General features: G+C 40.0%; 1 protein-coding gene across 1 annotated transcript in view; it reads left to right on the top strand.

Annotated features, from left to right (window-relative positions):
- Positions 1 to 12682, top strand: part of Rab2a (RAB2A, member RAS oncogene family) — a 70135-nt gene that overhangs the window by 43280 nt on the left and 14173 nt on the right. The window contains exon 6 of the mRNA XM_041657501.1: positions 5630 to 5741. Within this exon, the coding sequence (XP_041513435.1) occupies positions 5630 to 5741 (112 nt within the window). The remainder of the gene's footprint in view (positions 1 to 5629; positions 5742 to 12682) is intronic.

The following is a 12682-nucleotide window of genomic DNA, read 5'->3' on the forward strand; positions in this document are numbered from 1 at the left end:
TTATTTCTGTCTTGACCCATTTTATTAATTCAGGAGAGAGTTGTTCAGTTTCCATGAGTTTGTAAACTTTGTGTTGTTTCTGTTATTGTTGATATCCAGCTTTAATCTGTGGTCAGATAGGATGCAGGGTGTTATTTCAGTTTTATTCTATCTGTTGAGACTTGCTTTGTGATGGAATATGTGGTCAATTTTGTTCTGTGAGGTGCTGAGAAGGAGGTGTATTCTGTTGTGCTTGGGTGAAATGTTCTATAAATACCTGTTAGGTGTATTTGGTTTATAACATCAATTAGCTCAAACATTTCTGTAGACTGAAGTTTTGTCCTGCCTGGTCCTGCAGCCATTCAGTCTCAAATAAACACACAGAGGCTTATATTAATTATAAATTGTTTGACCCATTGCTCAGGCTTATTACTAACTAGCTCTTGTAACTAACTCTTAATTCTTCTCTATGTTTAGCCATGTGGCTTGGTACCTTTTTTCAGTGAGGCATTATCTTGTTTCCTTTGCGACTTGCTGGCGATGGACTCTGCTTTTCCTCTTCCCCAAATTCTCCTAGTCTGGTTACCTCACCTATACTTCCTGCCTGGCTATTGGCCAGTCAGTGTTTTATTATACCAAATGAGTGACAAATCTTTATAGTATACAAGAGCATTTTCCCACAGCACATTTCTCTGTTTAGTTTTTGTCCAGCCTGTCTGTTGGTGGGAGTGAGGTGTTATCATTATCTGTGTTATCTGAGCTATAGTAGTGTTTATTTTACAAACTTGGGTGCCTTTTTGTTTGGTGCATTGATACTGTGAATTGCAATGTCCTCTTGGTAGATTTTTCCTTTGATATATAGTATCTTTCCCCATCTCTTCAGATTAGTTTTGCTTTGAAGTCTATTTTATCAGATATTAAAATGGCTACATGAGCTTGCTTCTTAGGTCCATTTGCTTGGAGTCTCGTTTTCCATCCTTTCACCCTGAGGTGCTGTCTGTCTTTGATATTAAGGTGTGTTTCTTGGATGCAGCAACAGGATGGATCCTGTTTTCGCATCTTTTCTGTTAGTCTATGTCTCTTTATTTGGGGATTGACACCATTGATATTGCGAGAGAGAGAGACAGAGACAGAGAGAGACAGAGAGAAGTGAGTTTCCCCTCATTTGATTTGCTGGTCTCAGATTCTTTCTTCCTTGTGTTTTCTTAGGTGTGGTTAACCTCTTAAAGTTGGAGTTTTTCTTCTAGCACCTTCTGTAGGGCTGGATTTGTAGACAGATAATGCTTAACTTTAGTTTTATCATGGAACATATATTGTCTCCATCTATTGTGAATGAAAGTGTTGCTGGGTTTAGCAGTGTAGGCTGGCATTGGGATCTCTTAAAGTTGTTAGAGACCTTCTGGCTTTTACACTCTCCATTGAGATTGAGAAGTCAGGTTTAATTCTGTTAGGTCTGCCTTGATATGTTACTTGGTCTTTTTTCCCCTGCAGCTTTTAATGTTCTTTCTTTGTTCTTTATATACGATATTTTTATTATGTGCCAAGGGTACTTTCTTTTCTGGTTCAGCCTATTTTGTGTTCTGTATGTTTCTTGTACTTTTATAGGCATGTTCTTCTTTAGGTTAGGAAAAATTTTATTCTATCATTTTGCTGAAATTATTTTCTGTGCCTTTGATGTATAGGTCTTTTTTCCTTTCTCCATTTCTGTTATTTTCAGATTTGGTTTCTTTCTATGGTGTCCCAGATTTCCTGGAAGTTTTGTTCCTAGGATATTTTTAGATTTGAATTTTTCTTAGACAGAGATACCCATTTCTTCTGTTGTGTCTTCAATGTCTGAGATTCTCTCTTCCATATCTTGCATTCTGTTGGGGAGATTTGTCTCTGAGATTCCTGTTTGAGTTCCTACATTTTTTATTTACAGAATTCCCTCAGTTTGGGTTTTCTTTATTGGTTCTATTTTGATATTCATGCTTTGAACAGTTTTACTTATTTACTCCAACTGTTTGTGTGTTCATAGATTTTTTTAAGAGATTTATTCATTTCTTCTTTAAGGACCTCTATCATATTCATAAAAGCCCTTTAAAGATCTTTTGTGTCTGTTTCAGCTATGTTGGAATATTCAAGGTCTGCTGTGGTAGAGTTCCTGGGCTCTAGTGGTCACATACTGGCGTGGCTATTATTGTGTTTTTATGCTAGGGTCTGTGTGACTGGGTTTGATAAGACTGTAATCATAGGTGCTGATATCTGGTCTTGTCTTCGGTGGGGTTTGTTCCTTGGTTTCTGTTTCCCTCTCTGGTTCTTAGGAAAGTGTGGTGGCTGTGTGTTGCCATTCCTATGGGGTCCTGCTAGATGTGGCCGCTGTAGGTTCTAAGTAAAATGTCTTTCTAGGTATTGTGACCTGACACTTAGGAATGGAGATGGGCTAGTGGAGGACTGAAGGGGTCCTCAGGAGAAAGGAAAGTAGGACATTCCACCATTGCTTGGGAGTGGAGCTGAACGGAGGGAAGGCTGCAACAGATGGTCTGCTGCCGACCTGGGGCTGGAGTCTGAGAGTAGAGGGAGGGTTGAAGAGCTGCAGGTAGCCGCCTGCTTCCCTTGCTGGAGGCCTGTGCCTTCCCAGGATGCCTCCTGGCGTTGGGGGCTGCGATAAAGCAGTGCATGAGGAAAGGGTGCTTTGGAGGGAGATCTGTGTGATCCACTGGAGATAGGGGTAGAAGGGGTAGGTGGCCTCGGCAGGTAGTCTGCAGAGCTAGGGATGAGACTAGAGGATTGGATTTGGAGGAGGGGGAACGGTGAGAATCTACAGTTTGTTCTTGTTTCAAAATATATCCTGTAAGCAAATAGTATATTTAGAAAAGTAAAAAATTAACTCATTTAATAACAAGTTTGTTAAAGCTTTTACTTCATTAATTAGTGAAGCAACCATTTAGATATATGTCCAGTCCAAAAGAGAACTCAGAGTACCAAGCTAGTCAGATAAGGAATGCCACCAGATGAATTTACAGACAGATGAACAGTGAAGACTATTCACGGGCTGATAACTGTAGTTCACGCCTCCAACATTGCAACTATTGTGTTATTATTCATTTCCACAAATAAACCTCTGTCTCTGCAGTCTGAAAAATGTGAAATATGGTGACAATCGAGGGAGATTATAACACTGAATGTATATATTAGGGGGGAATCGTATCTTTTTATCAAAGTGAGAACCTGGGTGAGTATGGTGGTATGTGCCTACAGTCCCAGTCTACAGAAGGATCACCAGCCTATGCCACTCTGGGTTATACAGTGAAACCCTGTTTTAAAACAAACACCAACATAAGAAAGAAAAGGCAAACATTGACATCGAAAGCTACTGGTTTTGTTTGGGGAGTTTGAGAACAAGGTCTTTACTGTGTAACTGGCAATCCTCCTGTCTCAACTTTCCTAGTAATAAGATTACAGGGGTAAACCATCATGCATGGCTCCAAAAACTAATTTTTGGAAAATAAGTAAAATAGATAAGCACCACATTATCAGAATCAGAAATTAAACTGTAACATTGCTACAGATCACCTGTAACTGTTCTGCACAGACTGGAGAGCGTATGCCACATTCACGGGTCTTGAAACCACATTTCGTGTACCTCACTGTCTTAGTTATTAGGGTTTCTATTGTTGTGAAGAAACACCATGACCACAGCAACTCTTATAAGGAAAACATTTAATTCAGGTAGCAGTTTAGGGTTTCAGAGGTTCAATCCATTATCATTATGGCGGGAAGCATGTCTGCTCAAAGGCTGCAGTGTGCAGGCAGACATTGTGCTGGAGAAGGTGCTGAGGAAGTGATAGGTCACACTGGGCGGTATCTTAAGCATATATGAGACCTCAAAGCCCACTTCCACAGTAACACACTTCCTCTAACAAAGCCATACATATTCCAACAAAGCCCACATATCTTAATAGTACCACTCCCTTTGGGAGCCATTTTCTTTCAAACCACCACACTCAAGAAGGCTTCAAATTCACTCTGTAGCCAAGAATGACTCTTATTCTCCTCTCTCCACCCTGCAGATGCTGGGAATACAAGCATGAGCCACCATACTCAACATTTGTCTTAAACGTTATTCTAACCCCAACCAAAATTGTATGATTTTTAAGGGGTTTAGTTACAATCTGTTTTTAGAATTTTTTTTTAATGTGAAAATGTAATCTAACCATAGCAACTTTGAAATAGTTCCAAAAATATGGAAGATCTATTGGTCTTACTAATACAGATTGTAAGATTTTTGTTGTTATGTGTTGTTGAATGGGCTGTTGTCTGGTTATTTATTTTTGTTTTGTTTTTTCACAAAGTCTCTATAGTTGGGCTAGAACTTACTCTATAGACAACATGCTATCCTTGAACTTTAGTGAGCCTCTGCCAGTTTCCCTAATGCGGGGCTGTAGGTATGCGCCACCATGCCCAGCAAGGGTTATAACAAGGCTCCTATAATCACATTAGTACTTTAGTCACCTGTTATTGTTATTATGAGAAAATGCCTGACTGAAAATCAAATTCAAGTGAGAAAAAGTTTCGTTAAATTGCTCGGTGCTCTCTCTTTGGGTCTACAACAATGCAGTAGCTCTTTTTTTTTTTAAATATTTATTTTTTTATTATGTATACAATATTCTGTGTGTGTGTGTGTGTGTGTGTGTCCGCAGGCCAGAAGAGGGCACTAAATCTCATTACAGATGGTTGTGAGCCACCATGTGGTTGCTGGGAATTGAACTCAGGACCTTTGGAAGAGCAGGCAATGCTCTTAACCACTGAGCCATCTCTCCAGCGCAGTAGCTCTTAACTACACTGGGGCAGAAGCTGTTAGCAAAACAAACAAAAAAACTAGTCACTGTGAGGTAGCCCAGAAGTAAAATCAGGAATGTAACTCATTAATAAAGAGGAATGAACTATTGATATATACTCAGAATAATTATGCTGAGTGAAAGGCAGTAGAGCAGGTCAACCAGCTAACCATGTGCATGCATTTACATAGACAGTGCTAGTAACAGTTTTGGACTTTTATGATAAACTATGCTTAAAGAAACTCCTTCCTTCACTAAGCCAGGTATATATATATAAACTGCAAGGAGACACCAGCCTCATAGCTTAGATTTCTTTCTGTTCCTACCCATCTCCCAATGATTTTGCTGTGAGAATTAAACCAAGATAAATAATCTAATTCATATATCTTTAACACTTTGGATTTTACAAAGTTTTCTATAAATGGGGGAAATTGAATGGCAGATGTTTTGATTCCATTCTTAGAAACTGCGATACTGTGGCTGGTGGATGAGGAGATTGGGCTAGCCTTTCTTGTTGAAACTTACTCTTAGCCACGTGACCTTCTGCTCTGGTAGCCACTGCATTGAGAATGGAGCAGCTGTCCTCTAGCTGCCTTCCCATTCCTGCTCTCAGCATTAACGCTCTGGAACTCTGACTTGGAATACTTTTCTGCCGAATTCAGTCACTTGAAAGTAGGCAATGTACTTCAAGCACTTTGACCTTCACAACATCATGAATAATGCAGCTAATTATGAGCTATTTATGTATGTGTGCAGTTGTTGAAGAACCGCTCACTGTCAAGTCCCATGGTGCATTTTCTGCTGACTGACTCCTTCTCTCCTGTGTTCAGTGACTTAGAATCCAGGAGAGAAGTGAAAAAAGAAGAAGGTGAAGCTTTTGCACGAGAACACGGACTTATCTTCATGGAAACTTCTGCCAAGACTGCTTCCAATGTAGAAGAGGTAAGTAAATGAGGGGCCTCCATTTGCCTGCAGGCTTTGTATTCCATAATCCTCAACATTGCATTCACTGGTCTTTATTTTGTAAGTTTAAGTTTCTAGTAGTTGTTGAATATAATAAAATGGAGCAATTGGTTTTCTTTGAAATTCTTTATGACGTGTATTTTCTATCCGGCTCTTGCATTATCTTCTGAAGCCCTGTAGCCTGCATGTGTCAGAATATCTCTGAGCACTGTGTAAGAATCCTGCTGTCTTCAATGGGTGAAAATTACATTACCTCATATTTTTTATTGAGCTAATCAGTCCGAACAGTTAGTTTTCTAGACACATTTTTACGCTATATTGTTTGGATATACATCTATACATAGACGAACAGAACTACTATAGTCTGTATTTTATCAAAAGAGGAAATTTGAGACTAAGAAAGCAGTTTACTTGAAGTAATGCTGAAGTTCTGCCTCCTGTGTGAACAATTTATAAAATGAAAGAGACCCAGGAAAACAGTGTCTGGAAAAGCTCATTGTTTTAAGTATAGCCAAGGAAAGGGCCTTGTGCATCAGCTAGCATAGTACTTTAAACATAGTATCTCAGTAGTAAATATTAATAATTGGTGCTCTTCTGGTTAACCCTTGAATTCAGAAATTAACTATAGTAGTTCTGTGGCACTGGTTTATTCAATGAAGACGACTTCCTTGGTAAGATACACTTATTTATACTTGGTGAGATACCCTGTGATGATTCTAAATGCGTTTCCTCCAGGTGCTAACTAGTGCTTGTTAGGGGCAGTGTTTCCAGCTCTGTAATACACTTCTTCCCTTCACACAGAACACTGGTGAGAAATCTCTTCCACCCTTTTCTGTGTCTTCCAGTAGAAATACACACATATATCTGAAGCTATCCCTTTCAGGTAGTATTGTATTTGAAATCATAAAGGCGAGTCTTTGGTAGGGAAGGATTTCAAGATATCTGAAGCATATCTGCATTAATGAAGAATCACACTATGAGGTCACATAACAAGGCTTTGATTTATGCGAAAAGTTTAGACTTCTAATTCTGCCTCTAATGCCTTTGTGTACTTTTTTCTTAATTAACAAACAATGTCCATTGTAGTAAATTGCTGTTGTCCTATTGGTTGAGAATTTAAATAAATGCTGTGTTCCTGGAGTAGATGAGCAGCACAAAAAATCTATATGATTTATAGACTAATTGTTTAAATTTCATCTGAGCAAGAATTTGCCTTACTTATAAGAAAGTGCATGTTCCTTAACAATGAAAACTAATTTGCCTTCCAAAAGCTAAACATACTATGATGAAGTACTTTAAGATGGTGACTATATTGTGATCTAAAAAAGGTGGACTCTAGTGGGGCATAGTGACTAATGCCTGTAATCCCAGCACTCGAAGCCTGACTCAGAATTGCCTGAGTCTGAGACTGACCTCGTGTCTAACTTCAGCTGCTGAGAAGATAGACCAGCTTAATCTTTCCTGCTGCCAAGTGCAACTGAAAAAGAAGCCAGAGTCCCAGGAAAGGGGCACCTTGATGCAACAGAGAGTTCTTAGGGGTTTGTGGGCCGTAGGGTGCTGTTCTAGCCTAGGGCATGATAAAGTGCGTGTCTGATTTGCACAGGGCCTGGGCTAGATTCCCCAGTACTGCTAGGAAAGAAAGAAAGAGGGAAGGACAGAAGTCAGTGGTGACACCCACTTGTAATACCAGTTCTTCAGGCCAGTCTGCCACGTAGTGAGTCCCTATTTCAAAAACAAACAAGAGGAGTCCAGAGAGATGGAGAGCACTGGCTGCTCTTCCAGAGTCCTGAATTCAATTCCCAGGACCTACATGGCAGGTCACAACCATCTGTAACCATGACCATGAGATCTGATGCCTCTTCTGGTGTGCAATTGTACATGCATCAAAACACCATATACATAAAGTACATAAGTAAATAGATCTTTGGGGGGGGCAAAAAATTCACTACCCAGATATCTATGTTACGGAAGAAAAGAGGTGCCGTATCCACCTGCACTAGACTGAGATTTTCCTAGCATTACTAACAGTGAAGAAATGGTACCACCATTTCCCACTTAGAGCAGTGTCAGAGGAAGCCCACCAAAGTGGAAGCCTAAATGTAGTCCCGAGTCTCACAACATAGTCCTCAAATGACTAGGTTCTAGTAGAAGGTTCTCTGTATACCTAGACCAGGAAGGTCTTATGCTAAATGAGCAAGAGAGGTTGGGTGTGGTGGCTTACACCTGTAATTGCAGTGCTCGGCAGACTGAAATAGAGTTTCTGTGATCGCCAGTGTGGACTGGTGAGTGAGTTCCAAGCTAGCATAGGATACAGAGTAACACCCTGCCTGAAACAAAAGCAAAAGACCACTGAGATGGAAAAGATAGATTACTGAGGTGGACCCTAAGTTCCTGAGGAATGTGCATATGCCAAGAGTGTAAGGAAGAATAGCTAATGGAGGTACAGGCCAACAAGGTCATAAGATGTGTGTCTCATAAAGCCCACAGGGGTGCTAAAGCTCTTAGACTCCACAGGGTATCAGTCATAAGCTCAGTCAGCATGCCTGCATTGCCCACCCACACCTGAGAAGCATGAATTACCAGCATTCTTAGTTCCTGCTCAGCCTTAGTCACTTGAAGACTCTGTACGTGGAGAGAGGACTGGTGTCACCCCAGAACTGCTACCTGCATGAAGCTAGGGTACATGCTGCTTACATAAGTAAACCTGAGATATGACCACCCAAAACTATTTAAACAGTTTTAGAACCTAAGAGTATAGTAATTGAAATTAGTAAGTCTGATAGGGGTATGATTGAGAAAAGAAATAGCAATGGCATGATTAAACAACAGAAGCTCATGCTGGGGAGGTGGCTCAGGGGTGACAAGAACTCGCTGCTCTTTTAGAAGACGTGTATTCCATCCCCAGCATCCATGTAGCAGCTAACAACCTTCTTTTAACTCCAGTTCCAGAGAATGTGCTGCCCTCTTCTGGCCTTTGTACATAGTGTGTGCATGTTGCATATGGGCTTACAGTAGGCAAAGCACCTATACATAACATAGAAACAAATCTTTTTTAAACAATATTAAGTATCCAGTTTAAACTTCAGAGATAGACCAGGGATGTGGCTTCGTGGTATATAGCATTGGCCTCGTATGCATTAAACCCTGGTATCCCAAAAAATAAGTTCGAAAGAGGCTTCGAAACTACAGGAAAAGAATAGGCTGGGGGTAAAGATGAATAGTACCAAATAGACATGTGGGATTATAACAAAAGTAGTTATGTATCATTAGTCCTAAAAGAAGAAGGGAAAGAATGTGTCTCTGAAAAGATCTCAAAAAAAAAAAAAAAACCTGAGAACTTCACACATTATGAGGGTAGGAGCCAGGAACATACAGAATCAAGCCAAGCCTACCCAAACAGAATAACACCAAATAAATCCCTAGCAAAGAAAGCTCTGAATGGTCAAATGTCTTGAAAGTAAAAAAACTTTAAAGCAATGAGAGACAACACCGCAGGTTGTTTGGAGTATGGGACACAGCAGTTCAGAGGCAGATTTCTCATCAGAAACCCTCTTGCAAAGGTTCTGACCACTTGCAGAGGACTAGGGTTCAGTTCCTGTCACTTATGTGGCAGCTCACGACCATCTGTGACTCCAGTTCCAGGGGGTTCCCACTCCCTTATCTGGCCTCTATGAGTATTGCACACATGAGGTCCACATGTGTACATGCAGGCAGAACACTCATATACATAAGATTTTTTTCAAACCAGAAGAAAGTGGCATGTTTCTCAAGAACTAAATAAAAAGAATTGGTAACCTAGAATACTTTACCTACCACAAATGACTTTTAGGAATGAAATAAAAATCAAGGATTGTCAGATAAATAAGTTTGTCAACTGCAGATCTACCATAGAAGAATGTCTATAGGAAATGAAACGATAAAAGAAAAACTATCGGGCTGGAGAGATGGCTCAGAGGTTAAGAGCACTGACTGATCTTCCAGAGGTCCTGAGTTCAATTCCCAGCAACCACATGGTGGCTCACAACCGTCTGTAATGAGATCTGGTGCCCTCTTCTGGCATGCAAGCATACATGAGAAAAAATGTTGTATACATAATAAATAAATAAATCTTTTAAAAAAAGAAAAGAAAAAACTATCTCAGAGCATTGTAATGAAAGAAAAACATAGTAAAAAATAAAGCTGAATATGACACACTGTTGAGTGTTATAAAGTGTGTCTGATGGTTGAAGCAACCCTGCCTGCTCAGTGTAGTTATCAGTGTAGGCAAGTAGAAATCTCTTAGCCCGCTGTGCGGTGGTGGCGCACGCCTTTATACCCAGCACTCAGGAGACAGAGGCAGGCGGATCTCTGTGAGTTCAAGGCCAGCCTGGTCTACAAGAGCAAGTTCCAGGACTGGAACCGAAAGCTACAGAGATACCCTGTATTGAAAATCAAAAAAAAAAAAAAAGAAAGAAAGAAAAGAAAAGAAATCTCTTAGCCAATATGTAATGAAGGGACATTATAGAAAGTAAGGTCTCTAAACTTTACTAGGTTTGGTAAAACAAAGGCCCTAGTAAATAGTGGTTAATTATGTATGTGTGGTATAATACCTTGTGCTGTACTTGAAAGATTTTCTAAAGAGACACCAGGAACAATATATAAATCAAATTTAAGTCTAACAAATGTTTAAATCAAAAGGAAGCAGGGAAGTTGGGTGTGGTCATGCATTCCTATAATCCCAGCTTCTTGGGAGGCTGACACAAGAGGATCACAGTCAATTCGGATAATTTAGGGGAGGCACTATTTCAAAATAAAGGGTTTTCAGAGAACTGGCATAATGGTAGAATTTCTTGCCTAATGTAATGAGCCCTGGTTAAACACATACACACAGCAAACATGGAAAGGAGAGAAGGTGTCGGGGGCAGGTGATAGATTTGGACTTTATATGTCGATAATATGTAATAGAAAACTTAATCAAAAGAGAAATAAGCGGAGAGAATTAAATATATCTCAGCTACAAGGCATCTACAAGAAACTTCAGATATAACATTATAGGGAGACTGAAACTGAAGTAATTGAGAAAATTATATTTAGACATTAATAACAGAAAGTGGAAGCTGAGCAGTGGTGACACATGCCTTTAATCCCAGCACAGGGAGGCACAGGCAGTCAGATCTCTGTTAGTTCCAGGACAACCATGGCTACACAGAGAAACCCTGTCTTGGGGGCTTGGGAAGGAAGGAAAGGAAGTGGAAGTGGCTATATTAGTAACAGATGAAGTAAAGATAAGATCAAAAATAATAATTGCCAGAGACAAAGGAGGATATACTCCATAATAAGTCAGCTCATCAGGAAGACATAGAAGTTTCTATATTTACCAGATATAGCTTAAGATACCTAAGGCAGAAACTGGTACAACTGAAAGGAGAACTAGTTGTGTTCACGTTAATGTTAGAAAATATAAGCTCCTTACAGGGCCTTCAGATCGTAGACAAAATACTAGGTCATAAAATAAAAAATAGAATTTAAAGTACTGAAGCCATGTAATCTAATTTCTAATCACAGTAGACTTTAACTAGAACTCAAAAGCTCGTAGCTGGAAACACTTGTAAATGAATGAAGTATGGCTCTAATCTATGAGTCAAAGAGGAGCTCTCCAAATACACAAACATAATGAACTAAATGTGAATACAACTGTATTGTGGTAATTTGGGGCAAACTGTTGAAGCAGCCCTGTAGGAGATGATGTGTACCATAAATGCACACATAAGGAGGAAAGGTCTCAAAGCTTGATCCTTCCTTAAGAGCTCAGTGCAAGATAAGAGAGAAAGAAAGACAAAAAGTAGGCAAATGCCTCCCTGACTGAGGCAGGAGGATAATCATTTCAAGGCCAGTCTGGGGTGTGTAGTATAATCTTAGATGAAAGGGAGGGAGGAAAAAAAAATCAATCTTATTGAAAACAAAAATCAGTGACGCAAACAGCTGGATTTTTTTAAAGCATCAATAAAATTAGCAAGCTTCTGGCAAGACTGTCCAGGAGACACAAAGCTACCAGCATTTGTAACAAACAGAAGACTGGCTTATTGTAGACCTTGAGGTACAAAAGATAAGAGAGTGCTGTAAATAGTCATACCCACATAGAGATGACAGCACAGATGAAGTGAACCAGTTTCTCTTAAGCAAACCATCTCAACCCACCCATTCCTATAAATTCAGAGAGAGTGGTTCCTGGACACGATTCAGCAGCCCAGCAACATCATGAAGAACCAGTTCCTCTCTATCCTGCTCCTCTCTCTTCAGCCCTTGTATCCTCAGCCTTGTGATCATATCTAACAGTACTCAAATATCCCACAGTCATTTGGTGACATTGAGAGGTTTAAATATGGTCTTGGGAAACCCAGAACGTAGGAACCACTGAGCCAGTACAGACTTCTGACTCCCTTGTGGGATACAGAGCTGTGCTGGGGTGAGTGCTAGCAGGAAGTGTTGAACTGTGGATGGTCTTTGCCAGAGCTACAGTTTCTTGACTGCATATTTTTCACTATGATTAACCTAACAAAAACGTGGAATTATTTGTTAGGGAAACCGGTGCGGTAGATGCAGAAGTGTATAGCTCAAAGTCTAGGGAAAGGTAGAAACCGCCACCACAGTCCAGGAACTTCATATGCTCAGTGCTGCAGAAGCTCTTGAAGTAACTAATTTGAGTAGTCCTTTAAACTGTTAAGGACATTGAATTCATAATTTAAAAGCTTCCTCGGAGCCAAGCGTGGTGACCCACACCTTTAATCCCAGTACTTAGGAGACGGAAGCAGGTGAGACTATGTGAGTTTGAAGTCCCTGCCTACATAGTGAGTTCTAGGACAGCCAGGGAGAGACCTGTATCGACAAACAAAAAAGACTTCCTCAGAAGAAATCTGTATGGCCAGATTGCTTTGTTTTGT

This window comes from Microtus oregoni, unplaced genomic scaffold (genome assembly GCF_018167655.1).
Source record: "Microtus oregoni isolate MIOR12 unplaced genomic scaffold, Mior012 000008F_ref0000371, whole genome shotgun sequence".
NCBI classification, from domain to species: domain Eukaryota; kingdom Metazoa; phylum Chordata; class Mammalia; order Rodentia; family Cricetidae; genus Microtus; species Microtus oregoni.